The 26,284-nt window shown below is 44.6% G+C and overlaps 1 protein-coding gene across 2 annotated transcripts in view; it reads left to right on the forward strand.

Moving 5' to 3' along the window:
• The first annotated feature begins 2,793 nt into the window (after nucleotides 1–2,793).
• The window catches only part of LOC137306408 (centromere protein F-like), a 33,538-nt gene continuing 10,047 nt past the window's right edge, over nucleotides 2,794–26,284 (forward strand). The window contains exons 1-12 of one of the 2 annotated variants that reach the window (XM_067975583.1): nucleotides 2,794–2,892; nucleotides 9,968–10,164; nucleotides 11,345–11,541; nucleotides 12,318–12,433; nucleotides 15,124–15,215; nucleotides 16,323–16,635; nucleotides 17,028–17,230; nucleotides 18,143–18,268; nucleotides 19,943–20,071; nucleotides 21,125–21,247; nucleotides 21,933–22,068; nucleotides 23,066–26,142. In XM_067975583.1, the coding sequence (XP_067831684.1) occupies nucleotides 10,003–10,164; nucleotides 11,345–11,541; nucleotides 12,318–12,433; nucleotides 15,124–15,215; nucleotides 16,323–16,635; nucleotides 17,028–17,230; nucleotides 18,143–18,268; nucleotides 19,943–20,071; nucleotides 21,125–21,247; nucleotides 21,933–22,068; nucleotides 23,066–26,142 (4,674 nt within the window). In that variant the 5' untranslated portion in view covers nucleotides 2,794–2,892; nucleotides 9,968–10,002. Of the gene's footprint in view, nucleotides 2,893–8,008; nucleotides 8,122–9,967; nucleotides 10,165–11,344; nucleotides 11,542–12,317; nucleotides 12,434–15,123; nucleotides 15,216–16,322; nucleotides 16,636–17,027; nucleotides 17,231–18,142; nucleotides 18,269–19,942; nucleotides 20,072–21,124; nucleotides 21,248–21,932; nucleotides 22,069–23,065; nucleotides 26,143–26,284 lie in introns of those variants that run through there. The other variant, XM_067975582.1, reaches the window with a different exon arrangement.

The raw sequence follows: 26,284 nt of genomic DNA on the forward strand, positions 1-26,284 counted from the left end.
ATGTTGGGATCAGCTATCCAGTGAAACACCAGTTATGTTAGCCAGACACACAGGAGCAGTGAAATTTGGGCTGAGTGTGAGATTGGTATTGATGCTATTTGATTGTGGGGGTAATCGTACCTGAGCCTGATACCCATCCTTGCCTGCTTCCTCCCCCATCTCCTCCCCATGCACATGCAGCTAGGGTCACTAGATAGCAGAAGGTGAATGAATCTTGCCAGACTTTCCTCTTTTCCCTCCTAGCCCAGGGGCACTGAGAACGATGGCACTATCCCCCACTACTGCTCTAACTCCGCACAGACCAGGGACCGAGCTTGGGACTTTCCTGGTCTGTAGGGCTCACTCCCCAACTGGGTGCTGCATGTACACACTAAGCCATGAGAGGGCACTGTGGGGAAAGACATGAAGACAGGTGAAGAGGGGAAGGAGCCTGGTCATCAGACTTGACACTCCAGCCACATGATGCTTTTACAGCTCTGACGTACGTCACCTAGTCGCATGTTTGACCCACACGTGTGTTGATCAAACTTTGATCAAAAATCCTTGGTACATCCAAGTGATAAGGATTTAACAGAACAAGCCTACGTGGCCAGGTACCCTTAAAAGTGGTGACACTGTCGATGAGTCTCCTAAATAGATATATTTTCTAAGTCAATCATCTTGAGGGACAACACAGGCGCCCTGTTATGAAGACTGATCAAATCTGTGTAAAGTTTGCACTGTTTTGCTCCCTGCGTACAATAGCATTTGCACTCGCCTCTACTCTTCCAGGCTTTGACTTTAAAGGATTGTGTTCAAATCGAGGCGATGCCCACCCCCTATTTATTTTAAATGTTATTTTCTACTATTCATTACTGTCCTTCAGTTCCTTCACTTTCAGAGCAGGCAGCTGAATTTCTCCAGAATTTATGTCGATTTTAATTTTATCGCGCCCCAATTTTCTCCTTGTGTCTCCCTGAAAGTGTTGACTCGTGCTGCGGCACAGTCCAATGGGGACTGGCCGCATTCTGGTACCTCACCCAAGCGGTCACTCTTCACGTGGGAACCTAGACGGTGAGCGTCAGCATAAGTCGCTAGAAAGCGGTTGGGAACAGGACACTGGCTGCTTTATATCCCCAGCTGCTGCCCAGGCCCAGATCCGATAACTCGGCACAGATGGAGGATTGAACTTGGGCATTATCTGTGCATCTCCATGAAAGTAGGCGGTAGCGCCTTTTCCTGCTAGGGTTCCAGAAAACTCCAGTCTTGTGCACCTCATTGTAATGAGTTCAAGAGGAATGACCATGGACTAATTACTGACTAATTTTTATATTTAGATTTTTGTCTCATTCCACTGTATATCTGTGGCCCTTTTAATGGCATGGCCGAGATGAAAAACTCTGGGCGGAGGCAACAGATGATATTATGGGCTAGCACTTGTGACCTATTCCCCCTGTGGCACAGTGAGTTGGAGTAAAGCACTGACTGCTCTGCTTTCCTTCATTTTATATCTCTGTGTGTGTAATATATATCTTTTTTTGATAAACGTGTTAAGTGACCTGTCCGGGCACAGAGTTTTGAATTTGTACTGGTTACTGTACTATAACTCCTGGAATGTATTTTAATAAAGATTTCTTCTACCAACAGCCTGCTTGGACACATCATTGCACAAACGAGTCCAAATCTCTGGAAACATATCCTGGCCTCCATTTAATTACTCTGACTTGTCTCTTTGGGTCAAGCACACTGTGTTCCCTTGTTTAGACGTTATGCCACTTTCTGCCCACGCACCCTTTGATTATTTACCAGTAATTCATAACAAACTGCTCCACTGCAAAATCAATCCTTCCCACTTCCCTGTGTTGTCGGAAATTTAAGGTGTGCCTCAAACCAAATTCGCAAAATTATTTGAGAAAATATGGTTGCTTCCTACTCCTTGCCAGTTTGGGATTGGAAGTATTTTTTTCCCTCAAAGTTATTTGCTCAGTTTATCTGGTCCTTATTGGCACTCACTGCCTGGTTTTGATTTTGTTCACATTTAGTCAATTGGATATATGACAGTTACTTAGCAGATAAGTCTTAATTTCAGTCAGCCACTAGTTTTTGTTCTGATAGATAATATGCCTGAAATGTAACAGTTTCAAGTGCGATATCTTTAAAAGGCATTGACTCACTCTAAACACAAGACATTTAATTATATAAATGAGTCATTTTTCTAGGATAATTTTAGCTCCCATTAGAAAACCACCAACAATCTTCATTTTGAAGAGTCTAGTGACTCACACCCACTAATGGCTTTGACCCTCCCTGTGACCTTTTTTATAAATAGTAATTACTGGTTTAAATGGGTAAAACATCCACCAGGAGAGAATGCCTGAGAGAAACTCCACCCTCAGTCCAAGTACCGAATTCCCAATCTACTGTCCTTGTAGTGAGCACGGGGACAGTTTAAGGCTTTTTGCACTTGTGCACGCCTTGATTTAGACAGTGTTCCTTGATCCTGCTTGCAGTGAGAGTGGATTGCCTGTACAGGTCCATAGAATTTCTTAACAGAAAAGGTCATTGGTATAAAAGGACAAACAGAATGAGGTCATGTTTTTAAACTCTGGCCAATTTTGTGCAATCTTTAATTTAGTTTGTCAAGTTGTCTCTGGAGAGACTGGGAGGAGGATCTCGGGCTGGTTCATTCACTTTTTTTTAAAAAAAACACAGTCCCTCATCTCTCCAGCTGTGGCAAAATATATATTTTTTTAAAAGCTCAGAATTCTGAGCTATCCTGTCTGTTTGAGGAACTTACAAGAGAGGTCATTCTCTGCAAGGCTGTGATAATCAGAGTAGAGATTGGGTGAAGGACTAAACACTGCGATTAGACATCAGCGGCACGAAAGAGGCAGAAAAACCATCCTGCAGGGGGTAAGTAAATGTATGTACAATAACATCAAATAAAGAAAGTTTCTAAAATCTCTCCAGCAGGGCTCCTTGTGAAGAGAATCTCATTGTCCAAACCATTTTTAAAGAGGGCGCCTTCCTGTGAGAACCGCACTTCAATCTTAAAAAGCACAGTGATTTGTTTTCAGTGTTATTGCCATTCACTGTGTTTGCATTTTTTAAAATGTTTTTGGTTTGAATTATGAATGGTGACGCATCCAGGGAATTTTTTCTTGGAAGAATTACAAAATCCAATGGTGCATGGGAACACTGGGATCAATTGTTACGAAACCAGAGTGCTACAGTGACCCTGTGTATACCGATCAGCTCAGTCCAACCATCGGAGCCCGGACTCTCAATGATGTCACCCAGATTCTAAATCTGATCACTCTTCCTATCCGCTCATTGATATTTTTTCAGATAAGGGACCCTGATGGTGAAACACTCTGTTTTGGAAAGATAATGTCTGGTCATCTGCCGTTCTGTGGTTTTTTTTTAAACAAACAAATAACAAAAGGCTTTTGAGGGGACTTTTTGCTCTTTGGCCGATGCTGTTGCAAGGAATCTTGGCTGATTTTTTTTCCACCCACCCCGCCCTACCCCAACCCATAAACAGTGCTGGTAGAAGCTCTGCGACTTTGAAGTATAAGTAACCTTGTGAAGGTGCAGTTACGTGCAAGCTATGTTCACAAATTCGAGTTTTATTTCACCGGCAGAGGGACTGGGGTACTGTCGGATAGAGTAGTTAGATTGACCGAGGTAATTGAATGAGGAAGATGGGGGGGGTCTAAGGCTTTTAAAAGTGTGAGTTAAACATTTAATCTTGCATCTATGTTCCTTTTGTTCTAGACCTCCCCCTCAACCACTGGAAATGGTTAGTTTCTATCTAATGTCCCATCCCTTCATAATATTAAACACCTTTATCTAATTACGGGGAGCGGGCAGGAAATTGGACATGAATTTAGATTTGAGGTTAGGATCAGATCAGCCATGATCTTATTGTATGGCGGAGCAGGCTCGAGGGGCCGATTGGCCTACTCCTGCTCCTATTTCTTAATTGACTCTGTTCTAGCAAAAACAGCCCCAAGCAGATCACATTGTCGTACAGAACTAAGGAAAGCATCCAGCAAGTGTAATGTTTTAATGAAGGGGCATTTTAATTGACCAAATATAAAATGGCGTTTGGGCAGTGAGAGACATTTCCAGATGTGGTCAAGACCCATTACATAACTCAACATTTAGGGGAGGGGACAAGAGCTTGTACTCTACCTAATGCTGACCAACAGTGGGAACATTATAGTGTAGCAGCTGGGGAACAGTGATCGTAGGGCTATAAAGTTCAGGTAAAGGAAAAGAAATATGAACACTGATGGATGGGAAAAGACCTTGGTCCATCCAGCCTGTCCCACACTATTTTCATACCTGTGTATCACAATATACACACTCTCCACCCCCCCCCCCACCCAAAACCATTCGACCATTGCACTTTGGGAGGGTAGATTTTAAGACAATGCTCACGGGTAAAAGGGGAGTGGGGCAATGCTTAAAAACAAAAGTGGGGGGGGGGAGTGGTAGCTAAATGGAACAGGCTTTAAAGATAAGTGAGAGTACTGACAGTGTATAACTAGGAGTTGCAGGAAGAATAGTGTGTAACGAAGGCTTGGAAGATAGGGGAGGCAACATAAACTAGAGAAAGAAAAAGCATTCCAATAAAGTTGTTTGGGACAGAGGGATCAGTATAAGGAAAATTTAGCATAAAAGCACTGTTGGAGAGAAGAAAGACCTGCATTTATACAGTGCTTTTTATGACCTCAAGACATCCCAAAGTGCTTTACAGCCCATGAAGTATTTTTGAAGTGTAGTCACTGTTGTAACAGCAGCCAATTTATGCACAGCAAGGTCCCACAAACAACAATGTGATAATGCCCAGATAATATGTTTTTAGTGATGTTGGTTGAGGAATAAATGTTGGACCAGAATACCAGGGAGAACTCCCCCTGCTCTTCTTCGAAATAGTGGCCCGTGGGATCTTTTACATCCACCCGAGAGGGCAGACGGGGCCTTGGTTTAACGTCTCATCCGAAAGACGGCACCTCCGACAATGCGGCACTCAAGTCTCTGGAGTGGGACTTGAACCCACGACCTCTGAGGCGAGAGTGCTACCAACTGAGCCAGAGCTGACACCCTTAAAGAGCCAAGCAAGCAAAAGAAAGAATTGCCAAGGAAATTAAAACAAATGACAAAACTCCATTGGGGGGAAGGAAAAAACACAAGGGTTTGGAGCCATGTTACAGAAACAGGCGTCAGGATTAATGAAGATGTGGGCATATCTGAATTGCTGGACACGTTCTTCAATAATTATAGGTGGGGGAGAAAAGCAAAATGGATGTTGCAAGAGAGACAGATTGAAGAGTATTGTAAAATTAACATTACTACTGAGCTGGATACATCCACAGGTTCTTAAAACAACTCTAGGCTCTAGGTTGAGCTAGCAACACCACCAATAGAGGAATTCTGTGTTTCGCTAGAAAGACTTGAATAGGAGACGTGATGCCTTTATTTAAAAGGGAACATCCATTTCGCTTTCCTTTCTGGAGGGAATTACAGTCAATCCTCTCCTTGTGTGACGTACACTTTCCATCAGGGGGTCACTGGACAATGAGAGAGTGCATCAACCCTGGCTCATTTTTATCCTCCCTAATCCAGGGGCACTGAAGCCAATCGTGCCTTCCCCTCTCCAACCTCCCAGTCCCAATTGCTGCATAGGCCTTTTCTATTCTGCAGACTAGAGACCCTCATGGACTGTATGCTTTAGTACCACAACGGATGGTACATTTACCACTGAGTCACTGGCAGGAAGCTTTCTGTTTGTTACAATAAAGCTAGCATTAACACTATAGGACAGTAGGTAATATTCCTCTGATACAATGAGAGCTGTACACCTTTAATTCAAACTACAGCACTTTCAGGGGACTGAGTCTGACACAAATTACACTCGCTTTCTAGCCTCACACATGAAGAATGGCCTCCAAGCCTGAGTGAGATGTTGGAGAGCATCTCTGATATATCTGGAACTGAGTCCCACCAAGGAGTCAACACCTTCAGGAGAGGAGAAAACGGGGGTGGAAAAACATCTTTAAACTGGGATATACTTTTTTTTACACGAGGCCTTGGTAACTGGTCAGACCAGTTTAAGTTATTTTTATATTACACAAGTTTCCTGCTTTTCTAACACGCCCAGGTTTTGAAGGGATAGCCTCTCCTCCAGAACACATCAGTTCCCTACCTGCTCATGTTTACTGATAATTCCTTGACAAGTGGCATAGAAAACCAGGCAAGTAATTCTGGATAAATGGAATTTTACTCGATCATCATTGAGGATCAGGAGATTGGGCGGTAGAGTCCATGATAGTGTAGATTGTACACTGTGGAAGTTGTACTCAAGGTATGTGTGGAAGTGATGGGCTGGGCGGCCTTTTCTCAATGTGAACTTTTCTACGTTCGTTTGTTGCGGAACTCGTATGTCTGCTTTCACCAACTTTTAGCTAATGCTTAAAAACAGATGGCCTGTTAATAGATATGAAAATAGCAAGTTACTGGGTGGTGTTGGGTTCAGAACAAAGCCCTTTCCCTGCAGCAAGCTGGGTTTGAAGGCAGGCTGTATTGATGATCTGAAACCTTCTTCTCCGTGGTGCTCGGAAATTGCTTTTATTTTTCAGTACTGGTTTCGGGTTGGCAGGTGTAGTGCTGTCCCTGCAACCACTCGCCATGTTTACAATTTCACCCAGTGTCATTCTTCATTGGGCTGAAGTGGAGCCACTCTTTTAATTCAGGCCCCCTTTTTAGAAGTGGGGGGTTAAGGAGTAACTTTATATATAAAACTCATAAATCAGACTCAAAAGAATCTCATTCCCCCGATCGCGGATGCACTCCAGTCCCTGCGGTGTCCACTGGTCGCAGAAAGCCTCAAGCATTCCGGCAGACACCGCGTGCTCCCTCTCCAGGGCTGAAATGGAGCCAGACACAGCTCATACGTTCCATGACAAAGTAGTCTCCACTGCCGCTGGAACAAAGGCAACTGCAACCCTTAGAAAAAAAACATGTACTTTCAAATGTAAAAGTGCCATAAATTACCAACCCACTTTGTAATGGGCACCAGTCAACGGGCATAATCTTAGCAGACTGATTTACTCGACGGGCAATCCCACTCAAATTGTGTTGATAATGTTCCTGTGACGCGCCTTGGGATGTTTTACCACGTTAAAGGCGCTGTATAATCTATATAAGTTATTGCTGTATGGACCCTTCCTCAGGACTAGAAGATATTACATACAGCATTTACAAAGAAACAGGGGAAGGGGGAAAAAAACACAACACACACAGGAAAATAAATAATGATCCATAAAGTACTTAAGTAGAGAACAGGAGATGGTTTAATGGCAGCTGTGATGTTAGCATGAGACAACAGGAGGCATCGCGAGAAATAAAAGACATATACAAGACACTGAGAGTGTGTGAATAACGAAAGGTGTCAAGGCAGTGTGTGGAATAAGTTAAGGAGTGGGGAATGGGCAGCACGATAAACTGGCAAAATGGAGCAGGGTCCAGCGGCTTAGTAGAAAGGGGAAAAAAAAGCCTTTACAGTTTTAATTCCTCAAAATTATAATCTCCAATCTGGTTCTAGACTGGGCTACATGAGCCAGGTAAAAAGTGCAATGATTTCCATGATTTGAGGATCAGCCATGATCGCATTGAATGGCGGAGCGGGCTCGAAGGTCCAACTGGCCCACTCCTGCTCCTATTTTCTATGACCGTGCAATCTGAGTCATGCTAACCCAGCAGAATTGCCTAGTTTTGAGAAGTCATTTGGGGGCTGGCAGCAGGAGAGAGGTTTTTTTTGTTGTTATTAGTGCCTTTGCTTTTCTTTTAAAAGACTTTTATTATATGCTTAAAATAAGCAACAAGAAAAACTACAAATAAATTAAGGCATGAAAGACTTTGTGTGTGTTGTGTGTGTGTGAACTCTGACCCAGTCCCCCTTTAAGGCTGTTGCCCTGGGAAACAGGCCGGTGACGTCACCCAATCAGAGCGCGCTTGTCGTGGGGGCGCGAGCTGCGAGTGAGCGAGAGAGAAGAAAGGGAAAAATTGGAATAAAACCCGGTTTAACCTTCAATTCTTTCAAAAATCGTGAGGAAAACCCGGCCTATTTTTTCGGTAAGTTTCTAAATTTCATACTGACTTTTTATAAAAACGTTTTTTTAACAACCAGACGCTGCATTTGTTTAAAAACCTTGTTGGAGTTGCTTTTTTTCGTTGGTTTTTAACTCTGTTCCTGCCTTTTAAAAAAAATATATATATACAAGTAATGAGGAAAATTAACTGTTTTCCGTAACTGAAAATTTTAAACAAATAAAACATTTTTTTTTGTTTTTTTTCCCCCAAAACACATTCGTCAACCTAACTTGTTTGCGCAGAGGTGCGGCCCGCGCTTTGTAGGGATTGGCGGGGTTGTTGGCCAAGGCGCTGCCTGATTGGCCGGAGTTGCTGTCTGTCAAGATACGTCACGGCCATGTGTGCTCCCCCCCCCCCCCGGGGAAGGGTTTGGTTGCACGGAAGCTTGTCAAGCCTCATGTGATGGAAAAGAAGGAAATGGGTTCATCCCAGGGATCTGGCACTGAATCCAGGCACAGGGTGCGACATCAACAGAAACTGGGACAGCTGTGAGCTACATATAGATATAAAAAACAAACAAACACTATTATCTCTTTTTTTTAAAAAAAGGTATACAAAATCTGGGGGTGGGGTGGGGAGAAACCCCCAAAAAAGGTATATAAAATCTGGGGGGAGAAAAACCCCCAGAAAATTCTGGAAATGCACAGCATCTGTAAGATAAAATGAATGGGGGGGGGGGGGATTTGCAGGGCTCTGGGGAAAGAGCAGGGGAATGGAACTAATTGGATATCTCTTTTTCAAAGAGCTGGCACAGGCACGATGGGTCGAATGGCCACCTGTGCTGTATCATTCTATGATTCTATGAAAACATCGGGTTCGAGTTCCATTGCCAGTTAACCTGCCTTTTTTTTTTGTTTTCAGATACTGGCAGATCTTACTGTTGCCACTTGTAAGTCTCCAAAGGGAGTACTTTTTCCTCCCAAGTATTTCAGAAAGATTTTTTTTAAAATACACCAAATGTTTAGCTGAACAGAAGGCCACTGATATCACCAGTAGCAGTCTGATATTTTTGGCCCAAACCAAAATAGTATGGAACAGGACAAAAACTGCGTGCACAAAACAGACTGATCATGTGTTACAAAAGTCCACACGAGTGGATCTTACTGTGGGTGTATAATTGGCTGTGTTTCGTGTGTGTGAACAGCCCTTTTTTTAAACAACCCCATTGTTGGCAAACAAGACTTTTTTCCGATCTGCGTTCCAAATATCACAATCCTTGACTGTCCCAGTACAAAACCAGATGGGTGATCGTGCTAGATGAGCATCTATGTTGGTTCTATTTGAAGTAATGGGATACGTGAATTTGGACTAGCCTGAAAGCTGCTTGACCCTTAGAAATCTGCTACTGGCTGATTCAGGGTGTAGTGTGGTTTTGGGAAAGTTCCCCTGGACTAGGGAGAGGGGAAAAAAAAATCAGCTGCTCTTATTCATAGAATTTTACAGCACAGAAACAGGCCATTCGGCCCAACAGGTCTGTGCCAACAACTGTAACCCCTGTTGGAAAGTGTGCTAGTGGGTGCTGGGTTAGGCACTGTGAAGCCGCTTGTGGTCAGATGTCCTCAGTGGTCTCAAATGCAGAGAATGGCCACAATGAACACGGCTGCTGCCACTTACGAAACTGTACCCCAGGATCGATCTGCATCTTGAGAGAGGACTTGGAAGTGGAGGGGGAAAGTAAACAAAAAGTGAAACAATAGCAGCTTGCTCTCGGATACCATCAGCACTGCTGTGAAGTGACTCTTCCCGCAGCAACTTGGTATGTGAATATCATCCCCTTCTGTGCCACTTGCAGCTCCATTTTAGTGATCACCTTTTTGTTTTCTTCTAGGCCTGATTGTTGGTTGATGTTGCGTCCCAGTTATCATGAGTTGGGCATTGGAAGAATGGAAATCCGAACTATCCAGCAGAGCCCTGCAGAAAGTATCCGAGTACGAGAGCCAGCTGGACAAACTCAAGAGGGAGCGACAACAGAAGCAGCTTCAATTGGATAGTTTAGAAGTTGCATTCCAGAAACAAAATCAAAAGGTGATTTACCTCCCCCTCCCCCTCCCCCTCCCCCTCCCATGACTCTTATTGGGTACATAGGAATTGCTAGACAAAAAAAATCAAGCTCCATCTAGTTCGCCTTCTACCATCCTTGTAGTCACATGATACAACAATAAAGGAGTTGCTGACTAATCATAGCAATTAGTCTCCATCAATGAGTCTACAACAGACCCAGACATGATGTGAGAAAAACTCCAGTGGTGGACAGCTTTGGGAACCATAGGTCCAAAGTCACCTGTTCCTCCCGAACCTGTTACACTCACCACGTCATGTCTCAAATTACTCATATACTGGATCCTAAAATGTTATTTTCAGAAAGAAATTTATCTAATTTACATTTGAATGAATCGATACTAACTGCTTCCACCGTTTCTCTCGGAAGCCTGTTCCATAGATTTTTCATTTAGGACTTTTTCACTAGTGATATCAAGGTTGAAGTTGCAGCTACACTTTGGCATCATCCAGTTTAACAGTCCACCTGAAAAGAGGAGAGAGAAATTTTGCCAGCAGCCTGTAAGGTGCTTGTCACAATATATTTTAAAAATGATTTTGAGTGCTAGGTTTTAGAAATGTGTCACCATGCATGGGTCGCAGATGAGTTTTTGCATCGATGGTGTAACAACCCTGAGTGATTGAGATGTGTGAAGGTGGAGTTGTGATTCTCCCACCCCTGGGATGGGGAGAGGGAATTTGGTTATGTAAGGAAAAACACGAGGGAGGTTGAAAGAGATGCTGTTTTAGTTTCTGACGTGTATCATTGTTATTGTTAAATACAGCCTGTTCTGTGTACATTGTGTTTGGAGCTTTGTTTCAAATAAGCTGAAGACCCTGCTAAACGGTGTTTACATGGTGTCTTCATGACAGCTACAACAACAGCTTGTATTTAAATATCTCCTTTAACATTGTAAAACGTCCCATGGCACTTCACAGGAGCGTAATCGGACAAAAATTGACACTGAGTCAAAGAAGGAGATATTAGGAGGGACGACTAAAAGCTTGGTCAAAGAGAGAGGTTTTAAAGAGGGCCTTAAAGGAGGTGGAGAGGTTTAGGGAGGAAATTATTGTTGTTTGTGCACCTTGAGTGGCATGCACCAACTATTCCTAGCACACCACCTGCTGTCTCATGCTGATTTTGTGTAACTTGGGTTATTTTTTTAAGCTCGAAGGTGAACGGAATGAAAACGCAACCTTGAAGAGAGAGACTCAGAGCCTGACAGAGGCGCGCAACAATCTGGAGAAGGCACGTCAGAGGCTGTGCCACGAGATTCAGGTAAAGGAGGCCCTGGTATGCAGTCTGGAGGGGCAGCTGCTGGCAGCAAAGAAACAGATAGACGACCTGGAGCAAGAATTAAAAAGGTACCATCTTGGCTTGTGCCAGCTAATTTTATATACTTGTCTATTGGGGTGCAGTCTGTGTCTGTGGAGCTGTACCGCAGCAAAAGTTGCATAAAATGGGGGAGGGGAGCCAAAATGTTTGAACTCAGGTGATGTGAATATTGCATGGCCTTTAAATGGCGTGTGTGTCTGCAGTATTTGCCCAGGGCACTGAATTAAAGGTTCAGGTGAGTGGATATGGGGCGTGTGTGATGTGCCAGGTGCTCTGCAGTTTGTTATCCAGGGATCAGCTGTTGTTTGTTTGTAATTGTTCTGATGTAAAATAGGTTACGTAAGAATACTTTGCTTCACAGATGAGAAATTAAGCACTCGCTCATCTCGGCCTTCAGTCTCTCTCCGTCACGATCTTTCTTGCCTTTACTGGTGCTGCTGTGGTCGGCGCTACTCTGCAGTTTTTGCTTTTGTTCCTTCTAAGCTGCAGATACACCATCCTGCGCGCGAGATGCATTGCATTGTCTCGTACTCTTAACTCATTCTTTGCCAGGACTGTTCAACTCCTCTCCGCCCTCCCCCCTCCTTCTGCCTTTCCTTCCTGCTACAATTTACAGGCTTTTAAGTCCCACGTTTGGTGTCACCTAATCAACTTCCTGATTTCCCTTGTCTTCTCTTCTACTCTTTTCAACTTCGATGGTGTCCTTGCACCATGGGCTCTGCTCCTTCACCTCAGTCTCTCAGTAATAGTAATTAAAACATTTTAAAAACTTTTAATGCAAAGTAAAACCGTGGAATGATTTCAGGCTGGAATCGGAGCTTGAGCGGAGACAAAGGGTCCCAGCACCAGCAGAATGCCAGCTCCATCCTACTCCAACTAAGAGCTATCCTGGGTGTACCATGCTCAGCAGGGCCAACGAGGGTAAGTTTTATAGCCGAAGACTAGCAAACTTGGTTGGAATATTTTTTAAAATTCTTATTTGAGAAATAAAATTACGTGATGTAGATGAGAGATGGAACACCTTTCTATTTTGGGCACATGGTGTTAGCATCAAGCACTCCCAGGTGATGTGAGAAAAACTCTCTCTACACTGTCCCAACATTGTGCTTTAAGTCCGACCTCACAACAATGCTCCTTTGCTGCACAAACGTGACCTTATTCAGTGACCCAGACCCGTCATTATGTGGCTTCTTTGATTGAAATCGCTAATTAGTGCCAATTTAAAGGCAGCATGCCCACTCGGAACGGGACTGATGCTGCCTCCCGACCCATTTCATGTAGGACCCACTGGCAGGAGGGTCGGTAACTCTGGTCACCGGGAGTTAAATTGCTGCTGAATATGAACAAGGACCTCATGCTCCAGTTGGTGGGTTATCACGGGCCCACGTTGTTATCCCTTTTGAAAAGTGAACAATATGAGAACCCGGACATTCAGAACGTTTCCGGAGGACACATATTTAAGGTAATTGGCAAAAGAACCAGAGGGGAGATGAGGTGAAAAAATGTTTACGCGGCGACTTGTTATGATCTGGAATGCACTGCCTGAAAGGGCGGTGGAAGCAGTTTCAGTAGTAACTTTCAAAAGGGAATTGGATAAATACTTGAAGGGGAAGAATTTGCAGGGCGATGGGGATAGAGCAGGGGGGCGGGGATTGGGACTAATTGGATAGCTCTTTCAAAGAGCCAGCACAGGCAGGATGGACCGAATGGTCTCCTTCTGTGCTGTATCATTCTGTGATTGTATGACTTTCTGCCAGAAGATAGGGAAGACAGTCATCCCAACAGTCTCAGATTCAGACCCAGGCTACAGAACTGAAATGCCAATGAACTAATTCATTGCAACCTCCCAGACCCCATTTGGCTAGAAACTTTGTTATATTAGTTGTAGAAGTTATAACTTTTTTAAAACCTCATCATAATTTTCATCCCCAATTTTTTCTTTATTCAGTCCTCATATGCACCAACTGAACTGATACCAATTTTGCCTTTAAGCCGATCACACCCTCCTTGACAGCCTGGCCGAGATCAGGAGCTTCCTTTGTTCTAAATCAAGGGGATAAAGTCGCACAGTCCATTAATAAGCTGAGCTACTGCACAGTCTTTGCCCAATTTACCAAACTGTGTCCCCCCGGGTTTTTCCCCGTCTCTCCTGAAGATATTAACTCATTCTGGGGTTATTGTTTCACGGCTGCTGGCAAACTTCCAATACTGCACCCAAATGGTAATGTTGCATGGGTGAGGCAGACCGTAGGCATCAGCAAGCTCTTTGACCATAGAAAGTATAGCAAGTGAGCACGGTCCTGCCCTCGCTGGATATACATGTATGCTTTTAGACGGGGGTCACTGGTTAGCGATCAGGAGCAAGAATTCTAACTCTCTCAGCCCCTCTAACCCAGGATGATTTGTAGACCTTCCAGACTAAGAGATAACTCTGTGTGCATAGCACGGATAAAGCCTGGCACCCTCCTGATCTGTGTGGTTCTGTTCCACACTTGAAGTGTGTCTAACAATGGAGCCATGATTGCGTGCAATGTTTGGGGGGGATATTTTTGTAAGTTACCAAGATGATGGATGTCAGTGTAGGGGAACGAGTCCTCGTCTGCTTTATATACCAGTGCCAGCAGCAAGCATTCCTGGGTCAGGTATTGCTTAGGTAAGAGGCAGAGCAAAGATCCTTATTTACTGCTCTGTCAAGCACTCCTACATCATGGTATAGGTACAAGGCGAAGAGGTTTAGGGAGGCGAGTTCCAGAAGATAGGACCAAGAGTTTAAAGTTCTGGAGACTGCCATGAGGATATCTGTGGAGGAGGACTGGGAACATGTCCAAGTTCTTCGATTGGGAGGGGGGGAAGGGAGGTCCTCGCCAACCTCCATTGGCAACCAAATCCCAAATCCTTGCCCTCACCTCTGCAACCTTTGAATTGCTTTCTCAGTACAAGGAGCAAAAATAAAACCTGACAAAATGGGGTTAATAAACACACACTGACTTCCCACTATACTTGTGTCTTTCAGGCTGGCTTGCTGATTGACTGGGTGGGACCCCTTAAATCACGGGACCATGGTTTGTTAGCCTGGTCAGAGAAATGTGCCACTGAGAAGCTTCGATGTACTTTTATATTGATGCTATTTTAGTTCGGATTGTGGGCGACCAGTGTCCGTGAGCCAAATCTGTGCTAAATCGGCTCCTTTATTTCAACGACAGACTCTCGGACCCATGAAAAACTGGGTCTACCAGTCTGCTACTGGGGTAGGAGAGCTGGATTCAGCAGTGTAAATGGCCAGGAGCTAGCTCACAGACTCTGGTCTTCTTTCCGAATCCGAAATAAAATGAGGCTGGACTGCAGTTTTGTGGTACTAGGAACATGTTTGAGACAACTAAACTCATCGACTTTAAAATCTTTACGTTCAGCAAAGGGGAGGAGACTTTAATCCACGGAGTCTTGAGCTATATGGAAGCTCAGCTCCCAAGGAGTGAAGGGACATGTTCTAACTGACCGCCCCACCCAGTCCAGATTTGTACGTTCACATTTGGATTTTAAAAAAAAAAAAGTTGTAATTCCTAAAATACTAACGCAAATTGTAAAATTTACTATTTTATTTTGACTTGCAGGTTCGAAATGGGAAGAACTGCAAGAAAAATACAACCGAGAGGTAGAGGAGAAGAAGCGCCTGGTCTCCGAAGTGAAAGCTATGAAGCTGCAGGTCGGGTGGCACTGTAATCTGCTACAGCATTTGGTTCTTGTATAATTTTAGGGGTCCCACCAATCACTCAGTAAGCCAGCATGACAGACACAGGTATAGTGGCCTCTTGGGCATCCCCGGTTTCCATTGCTCCACCATTGGCGGCTGTGCCTTCAGCTGCCTAGGTCTTAAGCTCTGGACTTCCCTTCCTAAACCTGTCTAACCCTCTCTCTCTCCTCCTTTTAAGACTCTTCTTAAAACCTACTTCTTTGACCAAGCACCTGTCCTAATATCTCCTTATGTGGCTCGGTGTCAAATTTTGTCTGATTTACGCTCCTGGGGACGTTTTACTATGTTAAAGATGCTGTGTAAATGCAAGTTGTTGTTGAAGATACAATAGTGAGTGTTTGCCAAATCGACCAAAAAAAAAAATTCTATTTAAAGTGTGATCTTTAATTGCGAGTACTGATATTTTGTTTACGTTTTGACTTCAGTAAATAAAATCTAGTTTTAATTTGCCCATATTTTCTCGTTCTGGCACTCCCAACTTGTAGAGCATCACCATAAGCACCTCTGCTGCTGCTGTTCTGTGACCAGCTGTAAGGGGGGAGGGATACTGACCTCCCCACTTCCCTTCCCTCGTTGGCGAAAGCTTTTCACTCCTGCCCAGTGGCGTACTCTTCAATTCCCCCAGTTTCCTCCACTTCTTGCACTGACACCTCTGCAGGTGCTAAGTACTATCCAGCACCTTGCCCGAATAGCCATTCTTCTTGCGCGAGTGTTTTTGGGCTGTGAAGGGCTTCACAGCTGGGTCTGATCCTCTGCTCATTCGTAGTTCATGCATGCTTTGCATTCCTGGATATAAGTTGGAAGTGGGAGCCCAAGCTTACTTTTTGTCCTCTCGAGAGAACAAAATGGCTGTGATGCCCTTCGCAGTGGAATAGCCGGCCAACAAGCACTATTGATACCCACACATGAAGAACGGGCACATGGGTGCTGTACTCCTATCCTGCAAGAGTCCGCACATTCAGGCAGGGAGGAAAGAAATATTACAAGATACTCAGTGCAGCCGTAGATTCCTGCTGCAACGCAAGAAATGTATGTTCATTAAGTGTTCTTTGGCCCAAGATTCAACAGTTGCAGTTTAGTAGCAACAAGAGTCATCGAGAAAGTGCTCCGCAGCAGATTAGGGCCTCTACGTTTTCGTGGCAGCAAGAGAAAACACCCACTCGTGTGCCCGAGAGTCCCGTTGGACGAGGTTCGCCTTCATCTGTGTTTCCTTGGGAACAGCCGAGGACACCTCCGCACTATGATTCCAGAAGCGTGCAGCAGAATGACAACAAAACAAGTAACCTTGGATCGGAGTCCAAGAGCGACAATCTCAGCCAGCTTGAGGGGTCCGGGAGCATACAAGTGCAGGAATTGAGAAAAGAAAACCAAGGTACTGTGATAATCCTGTGATCTCCAGCACAAATTATTTTTTAATTTTTATGAGGAGACACTAGTTGAGTTGTGTGAGATTTTATTCAGATTTCCAGGGACACAAATTGAAGTAAACTGGGTAAATGTTAACATTTGTGTTTGATTGTTTTTACAGTTACAGTTATGTAGGTGTATGTAGGTTATGCAGGGTGTAGGTTGTTGTGATGAAAGTGAAGGAGTGATAGTGATTAGTGATACAGGGACAATAATACTTGAAGTTTAAATTCATTATTATTTTGGAATATCTGATACAGGACGCAGAATCTCCCGTTCTTGTTTTTGAACCTTGCTGTTGTGTTGGGAGGAATCTCACTATGATTTTTTTTCTTCTTCCCCTCTTATTTGTTGCAGTGCTGCAGTGTACGATGTCTGAGCTGGAAGTTTGGGTTCAGTCCCAAGAGAAAGAGATTAAAAATCACCTGAACAAGTTGCAGGAGGTGCAGTCGCACCTGGAGAAATCCAAAGCAGAGCTGGCAGTGAAAGAACAAGCTCTGAGTAAGAGCAGGGATGACCTAACAAGAGTGACTGTACAGCAGGAGCAGACCAGCAACAAGGTTTGATTATCTCTAAGGGAGTCCAGCTATACTTACCTGATCCAGTAGCTGCACACAGCATGACCTTTGAGCACAGAACAATCAATATAAAGAGCAGCGAGTGATATACTGGATTAGACACTGGGCTTTCACCTCTCTGACCTAGATTCAAATCCAGTTCAGGCTGAAGGGATGAAAATCTTCTCTGTCCGTTGCTGCATGAGTTAATTATAAGGTGTGTTTGGTGCAGCCCCAACTAGTGAGCGTAGAGTCATAGCACAAAAATGTCCTTAAGTTAGAATTATGTTGGCAATTTCAATCAGAGTAGCCACAGAATAGTAATGGCCATGTTCACACACACAGTAACAATGAAGCTCCCTCTACACTGTCCCATCAAACACTCCCAGGGCAGGTACTGCACGGGTTAGATACAGAGTAAAGCTCCCTCCACACTGTCCCATCAAACACTCCCAGGGCAGGTACAGCACTGTTACTGTGTGTGTCACACTGGTGCATTAGCGGGCACTCTTCTGAGGTTGGGGATTGAGGCACATTGTTTGGGCAAAGTAGGGGGAGTTTTTACTCTGTATCTAACCCGTGCTGTACCTGCCCTGGGAGTGTTTGATGGGACAGTGTAGAGGGGAGCTTTACTCTGTATTTAACCCGTGCTGTACCTGCCCTGGGAGTGTTTGATGGGACAGTGAAGAGGGAGCTTTACTTTGTATCTAACCCGCGCTGTACCTGCTCTGGGAGTGTTTGGTAGTGTAGAGGGAGCTTTATTGTTACTGTGTGTGAAATGGAAGGGTGTTCTTATGAACATCTCTCGCGTTGATGAACACCAAGATTTTTTTTTTAAAAACTTCTTGCATGTTTTGCTATGGCGATGGTATCAAGTAATCACGATGATGAATTCTTTTTTCTTTATCTTGTTAGTGTGCACTCCTGGAGCAGAAGCTGAGGCAGGTTTCTGAGGAGCTGAACTGTCAGAGGCAGAATGCAGAAAGTGTACGACACCTGATGGAGCAGAAATTTAAGGACAAGGAGAAAGAACATCACCAGGTTAGAATAAGCAGAGTGGCGTAGAGTAGAGGGTTATCCACACAAATGCGTCCTCTAATCCTTCTATCGCTAATTGCTTCACCCCCTCCCTCTCCCACCCCCTCAGTGTATTGCAGTTTCCTCCACTTTACAAACTCTTGGATCATACATCCATAATCCAGTTTAAATTGAGAGCCAGTGTCTGGATAATGCCCACTCTTCACTAATTCTGCTATGTGTTCAGGACCATATGGGGTAAAAGGTATAACTGGTGACTAACCTCCTTGGGATGGGAGGAGAGAAATAAGTGGGGTTGACTTGGCTCCAAGATGACACACCTGGTGATGGAAGGTTGGCACCAACTCAGTAATCTGATACCAAGCCGGGTAAGCCTGTAGTATTGTTGATGCCTGACCAGCCAACTTGACTATTAAGGAACCTGGAGGGGTAGACCCGACACTGAGGACTGAGATTCTTCCCACTTGCTCCAGTTAGCCCTGCAAGCCTTGTAGGGTGATCCTATCTGAACAAACAATGGGAAGTTTACCAGTGCTCTGTACTGGGAAGCTGGATGATTTTAGATGATTGAACTCTGGCCATTCCCCTTGTGCATCTTCAAGTCCCTAAGCCTTGGCTGTGCCAACCTGCACCTAAGCTCTCTGGGCTTAGTTAAGTGAAGTGTGTCCCTATGGGTAAGGTGTATGCACTCCATATCAAGCAACCAGAAACAATAGGGGTACGGTAGTGTAATGGTTATGTTACTGGACCAGTAATCCAGAGGCTTGGGCTGATAATCCAGAGAACAGGAGTTAAAATTCCACCATGGGTCATCTGAGAAATTGAATTCCAATTAAAAGTCGGTATCAATAAAAGTGACTGAAGCTGTTGGATTTTCATTTTTTTCAAAAAAAAACAATGTCCTCACTAATGTCCTTTTTAGGGAAGGAAACCTGCTGCCCTTACCCGGTCTGGCCTATATGTGACTCCAGTCCCACATCAACGTAGTTGACTCTTAACCGCCCTCTGAAGTGGCCTAGCAAACCACTCAAGGGCAACTAAGGATGGGCAATAAATGCCGGCCCTGCCAGCGACTCCCTCATCCCGAGAATTAATTTTTTAAAAACTTGTTTGGATTTCTCAGTGGTTTGGTTTGGTGACTCTTCAACACGGTGATGTGTTTCCACGTATGTCAACTTGGCTGACCAGATGCTGTTGTTAACCAAACATTCGCAGATTTTGCACTTTTTTCCCCCCCAGCACTAGATGGTGGTTGGGAGCAGTTGCCCTGGTTGATTTTCCCCCTCTCTTCCAAATCAAGAGGTGCTGAGAGCATTTCCTCAGCCGATGTATGGGCTGAGATTGGGTTTCTCGCCAGAGAGTGGAATGGAACTTGGGAGCTACTTGTCTGTGTGGCTTGACTATCACACCATGTGGTAAATTCACCCACTAGGACTGTGGGGGGGAACTGTACCCCTGAGCGCTTTTAGAAGCGTAAGTACATGTCTTACTGAGATTGGCAGCTTGCCTTCTCGGGTGATGAGTGCCCAGAGGTCTGGAGTTTGGTCCTCATGGCACATTGCACCAATACTTTGTGCCACCTAGCTGCTTCTATCACTTGACGTTAAGTTGCAGAAACGTTGGACGATGACAAGAGTATGTAAAGGTGTTTTGTGGTTTTCCTCTCTCTGATTGTAGGAGCTGTCAGATCAGCAACATGCATACCATAGCCTGGAACAACAGTGCAAGCAAGAGAAAAACCAACTAAACCAGGAGATCCAGCAGCTCAAGACCGAGCACCTTGCCTTACAGTCTAGAATAGATAAAGTAAGAAATTATACACAGGCACACGTTTCATTTATTTACTCTCAAGTGGCTTTAAAGAAGGAGTTTCACTATCAGGGGACACTTTTAGGATGGGATCTGTCCTCTAAAGGGGAACCTCACTATCAGCTCAACAGAAGGAGCTTTCGTTAAAAGTTGCTTGTGGTTTTTTGGTGTCTTTTTCCTGAGTTTGGGAGGATGGCGGGGAGGGAGGAAATTCTGTTGTATTCATCAGAAAACATCTTTACCAGGAGAGTGGTGAGAACGTGGCACCCGCTACCACAAGGAGTGATTAGCATCAATGCATTCAAGGGGAAAGCTACGTAAGTACATGAATGAGAAAGCAATAGAAGGATATGATGATAGGGGGGTGGGAGGATGCTCGGGTAGAGCATAAACTCCGGCTTGGACCAAATGGCCTGTTTTTGTGCTGTACATTCTATGTAATTATCCACTGTGGTGAATCCTTCGATGGCTCTATTGATAAAGTGCACTGCTTGATGTGGAACTGAGTCGTGTGGATCAGCTTCCGTCCCGGTGTGTGCTGCGTTCGATGATCTCAGCCGGTCGGCAGTAGGGCCGCTATAGTTGGCCTCACCCCCTGCTGGAAAGCATGTGTGTGGATATCGAGTGGAGTCAGGATGGGGCTCAGCTGTGAAAGCTCCTTTGTGACCAAGCAACCTGCTGACGCTCAGGAATAGCCAGTTGTATGAGGTACTGGAGAGCCATCTGCCATCAGTGAACCTTCATCCCAGCACAAATCAGCACCTTCAGAAAAGGGAGGGAGTTTTTAATATAAAACCTTCAGATAGAAAAACACAATCAGTCCGATACAGAGGGAGCAAAACCTTTTTTAGTATAAAATGTCTGTTTTAGTTAAATGTTTACTGGCTATATTCAGGTTTTTGTTGATATATGGGCTGGGTGAAATTACCCAAGATTTTCAAAATCTGCAGTTTGTGCATTATCCCGAACTCAGCAAAACTTTTCTCGGCCGCGTAGATCTGCATTTGCCGGGATGGCACTTTGAGCTTACGTAAGCTTTTTTTCTGACAGGTGGCAGCACAGAAACAGCTGGTGGACAGGGAGTTGGAGGAAGTCAAAGCAAAATTTCACTGGGCAGAAAAGGAACTTGCAACTCACCAGAGGAACGGGGACAATCTGCAGAAAAATCTCCAGGTGATGTTTAATGTGGGTGTTACTATATTTAAATAAATCGGCCCTTTTAATGTTAATTCCCACTCTGCCATTTATGGGTCTTCCTGCTGTGAGGCTGCTGCAGACACGTTAATGCCTGGGAGTCAATCTGGACTCCGGGAAAACTTGCTTCTGGGTGTATATGTAGCATACGGAGCCCAGGGTTGATTTTCTATGCATTGGTCCCCTTGCATTCAATGGAGCCACTCTGGGATACATGAGGTGTGTCTCCATCACTGATATCGGGTGGGTGGGTCTCTACTGGAGGCAGAAAATTGATGCTTTTTTTAAAAAAAAAATTTGATATCGTGGTGCACTAGAATTAGAGAATAGTAGGACATGAATTTATATAGCAAGCCCTTGATAGAGACACTGAGCAGCAGGAGGAAGTCATCGGATTATAGAGCACTGCTGATGGAGAATTGGGAGCAGGTTTCCAGCCTGCCTTCGTTGTCCAACAGTGGCACAGGGGACCAAATGAGAGGGAGGAAAAAACAGAGACAGGACATGGTCTGACAAGCTGGCAACCTGCTGGAGTCTTTTGTTCCGGTGTTGCTATAGTATCTAGGATGTTGGTGATTTGATGTAGATTATTGAAGGTGCATGAACAGCAGTTTGCCATAGTAATCTTGTTCTATTGCCATTTATAACTTTTTTTTCCTTTCAGGATGCGCTGAAGGAGAAGGACCGCGTCAGTACCTGGCAAGACCAAAGCACTCAGAGAATCGTGCACTTAGAAGCACAGCTGAAAAGGCTGGAGCAGCAGCTAACTCTGAGTCAGAAATCAAGAGAAGAAATAAAAAGTGAGACTTTTAGTTGAAGGACAACTCCGTTGCAATAGTTCTCGATGTATGTTCCTCAGTAGAGTTGTTGAATAAGAGTAACGGTGGCTTAGTGTTCAACCCTAGCCCCTCAACTCGAGGCGGATAAAGTGCTCTTCCCTCATGTCTGTTAATATAACAGATAGTTAGCTTGATACATGTAGCACCAGAGTGTCGTGACTTCTCAGTAGGAGCTTACCTCAGTCTCTCACTGATACTCACCCTCAAGGTCTCCCGGGTCCACGGTTTGGATGTTTCATCCAGTTGTGTTGGGCAGGACAGGGTGGATTTTGTGACTGGGTATAACAGCCTTTTAATTGCAATAGTCTGAATCATGGGGTCAACAGTGCACACAGGAGATTACCATATACTGAGACACTGCTCGGTTATAGTGATCATTTGGGCTTTTTTTTTATTCGTTCACTGGATGTGGGCGTCGCTGGCGAGGCCAGCATTTATTGCCCATCCCTAATTGCCCTCGAGAAGGTGGTGGTGAGCCGCCTTCTTGAACCGCTGCAGTCCGTGTGGTGACGGTTCTCCCACAGTGCTGTTAGGAAGGGAGTTCCAGGATTTTGACCCAGCGACAATGAAGGAACGGCGATATATTTCCAAGTCGGGATGGTGTGTGACTTGGAGGGGAACGTGCAGGTGGTGGTGTTCCCATGTGCCTGCTGCTCTTGTCCTAGATGGTAGAGGTCGCGGGTTTGGGAGGTGCTGTCGAAGAAGCGTTGGCGAGTTGCTGCAGTGCATCCTGTGGATGGTACACACTGCAGCCACAGTGCGCAGGTGGTGAAGGGAGTGAATCATTTGGGCTTTTGGCCAAATCAACCACTGTAACGGAATCCCACTATACAGTGTCATGGCGGTAAGGGCAGGTGATAAAAGAACATTTTTGCTATTCTGGCAGTGGGAAATAGAGCTAGTTATGTTACCATAGACAACTCCAGCAAAGTTTGTGTGTTTTTTTTTAAAATTTTAGCTGAAAACCTGGCTCTTACGTCAAAACTTAAAGATCTTCAGCAGAAACTGGATCATGATGTCCGACTGAACTCTGGGAGCATGGACCTTGCGATGATACTGTGTGAGTTGAATAAGAATGATAGAAACAAGGTCAACAAATGTGAACTAAATGAAGAGCAAGAGAGTCATCAATCAAAGGATGAGCAGTTTGAAAATGTAGAGACAGTAGTGGGATTGCAGCTAAAAGCTGAAGAGAAAACATTGGACTTGATGGAAGGAAGTCAACTGGGAGAATTGGAACTGATGGAGAAGTCTGTTAACTTGGAACAAGGTGTTGGGGCCAACATGAAGGAACATCAAAGTTTAAACACTAAAGTAAAATTGGAAACTGAGCAAAGTGGAACATCAATAGAATCCCAAACCTCGGAAAAACCAAGGGATGCGTTCCCAAATCCCGAAGGGAAAATGGGGACAGAACTCCAGGAGTCCAACAAAGAAACGAAGAAAGAATTTGAAGCAGATGGAGCGGAAGTTACAGTAACGTCCAGTGACTCAGTAGAGAAGGGCGAAGTGGTGATCGACTGGCTTGACAAACCGATTACAGTGTCTGCACGTCGAAGAGAACATGAGGTGGTATTGGAGGAAGTTACAAGGAAAAATCAGATGTTGCAGTGTGAGCTGGATAACGTGAAACAGACGCTTGACAGTAAAGTGGTGGAAAGCCAGAAAGACCAGCAGACCCTTGCGGAGCTGAGGTGGAAGCTAAAGCAGGCTATGCAAAGATGCGCCACAGAGGCTGAGCGTTCAAGCACGCTGGTCACACTTCAGACAGGGCAGATCAGTGTACTGGAAAAAGACCTGGAGCATGAGAGACTCAAGGTGGCAAAGCTGCAAGAGACCAATAAGACGCTGGAGACTGAGTGCAAAAAAATATCACCACTAACAAGATCCAAAGATGGCCATATGAGATCAAATGAAGATGAAATTCAGATTCTGCAAAATGCTGCTTCTAAGAAGATACAGCAGCTTGAACAACAGATTGTGGACCTTAACAGTGAAAAGAATTGTATTGAGGAGATCATAAAGGCAAATGATGGGCCAGTTGATGATGATGATAACGATGAGAGCAGAGACCTCCTATTGGAATATTTTAAGCACAAAGATGTACAAAACCTTGAGCTTAATGAGATCTCTTTAAATCACCCAAATCGTGTGTGTTGTGACCTGAGAGAAACTTTGGAACACAAACTCAACGAGGAGAAAACTCGTTTTATGGAAATCGTGAAGGGAAGTGACGGGAGTGGCAATGAGAAAGACAGTCGAGAGCTTTTCCTAGAATACCTGAAGCACAAAGTTGTTGAGCAATTTGAGTTTAATGAGCAGTTGCTGGAGCATCAGAAACATCTGGGGGAACTTCAGAAAAAGTGCGAAGAGCTGACCAGAGAGAAGGAGCAGGAAGGAAAAGCAAGAAGACAGGCCCAAGACAAGTTTGATAATCTACAGTCCAAAATTCACAGGGAGACACAGCAGTTAACAGTGGCCCTGGAAGCCCAAAGTAAGAACATTGAGGGCCTTCTCTCGAGCATGGAAGAGAAGGACCGCACCATTCAGGTTTTAAATGGACGTCTGCAAACTACTTTAAAGGTTCTGTCGTGCCTTCATAAGGAGAATAATGAGCTGAAAACTAACTTGAAGGTTGTTTTGGAGAAGTCTAAACAAAAGTGTGTAGACAGTGCAAGCCCCTCCAGAGGTAACCTGCTGGAGCAAACCAGTTGTGGATGGTTCCCTCAGGCTGATCAAGACGAGCACGAAAGTGAAGGTGTGCTGTCAATGGAAAAGTTGGGGTTGAGTGAGCAAGTTTCCCCGATACAGGGAGGAGGGGTGTCTGCTGATGGAACAGCACAAAAACCAGAGACAGACCACAATGAAAATGTGTTTAATAATTCATTGCTCCTGCCCAAAGAGCTGGGGGTCAACTTGATCCTGTCCAAAGAGGATCAATTCAAAGAACCAAAGATGAGCTCACTGATCAGTTCTGCTGTGCACAAGGTAACAGAACTTAAACAGGATCCTGAAATACAGGCGCAGCAAATAAGAAAAGTCGAAGCCAGCTGTTGTGAAAATACGTTTAATAATATGTTAGCTGTACCAAAAGAGCAGAGGGCAAGTTCTGTCCCATCTACAGGGGATCCCTCAGGCAAACTAGAGGTGACTTCCGCAATTAATTCTGCATGGCAGAACATAATTCAGCTGAAACAGGACATTGAAATCCTAAGGCAACACAAGGAACTGGATTATGAGGAGAGCAACAGCGGTGTTGCAATGCAACATTGGAAGAGCAGCAGATATTCTGATGGTTTGCAGATGAAGATCGGTGAATTGGAGAAGGAGTTGATGGTCCTTCAAGCCAAGAGGCCCCAAGCTGAAGCTGAAACACTAAAAAAGGAGATAACGGTAGAAATTGCTGGCTCTAAGTTTGATACTCTTGCTTTAGAAGAAAAAGAGTCAGTTGAAGAATTGAGAACGAAAGAAGAGCTGATTGAAGAAATGGAAAGGGTGAATGGCAGATTGAATGACGCCTTAAAGGTTTCAAAAGAGGAACACGCAGAGACAAAAGAATTAAACCAGAAAGTGGTTAGCACTTTGAACGCAGAATTGAACTGCTTAAATGAAAAATGCGCAATTCTGGAACAAGAGAAGGAACAGCTTTGTTTGGAAGTTCAGAGAGCGCAGCAGATAGCCAGTGACGTACAGTCTGAAAAAGATGACTTGATGTGCACAATCCAATCCAGTGAGGCTCTGCTTGGAGGGAGCACTGAAGAGCAAAACAGTCTTAAGCAAGAGTTGGAGGTACTGCAAGAGTGGAAGCAGAAGGTTTTAGAAGACATTGCTATCTGGGAAGCTGAAAAAGCAAGTGGCCAGGTGGAAAGGCGTGCCTTGCAGAGGTCTGTGCTGGAGGTGCAAAACAAAATGGAGGCGCTGGAAGCTGAATGCAAGTCATTGCAAAACGCAGTCGAAAGTGCAAAGCACTCCCAAAAGCAGCTTCAGGAGGAGTTGGAACATTCCCATTCTGAGAAGTCTGCACTACAGAATCAGGTGTTGTACAATATTTTTTTTCACCCTTATTTTCCAGATTTCTCCTCTCTTCCTGAGGGTGCCAAATCTTGCAGGAGTATGGTTCCATGCACGGATACACCCAGGATTTAAGAAAAGCCGTCTCGGTGCCTCGCATAATGTT

The sequence above is a fragment of the Heptranchias perlo genome, chromosome 43 (genome assembly GCF_035084215.1).
Source record: "Heptranchias perlo isolate sHepPer1 chromosome 43, sHepPer1.hap1, whole genome shotgun sequence".
Classification (NCBI taxonomy): Eukaryota; Metazoa; Chordata; class Chondrichthyes; order Hexanchiformes; family Hexanchidae; genus Heptranchias; species Heptranchias perlo.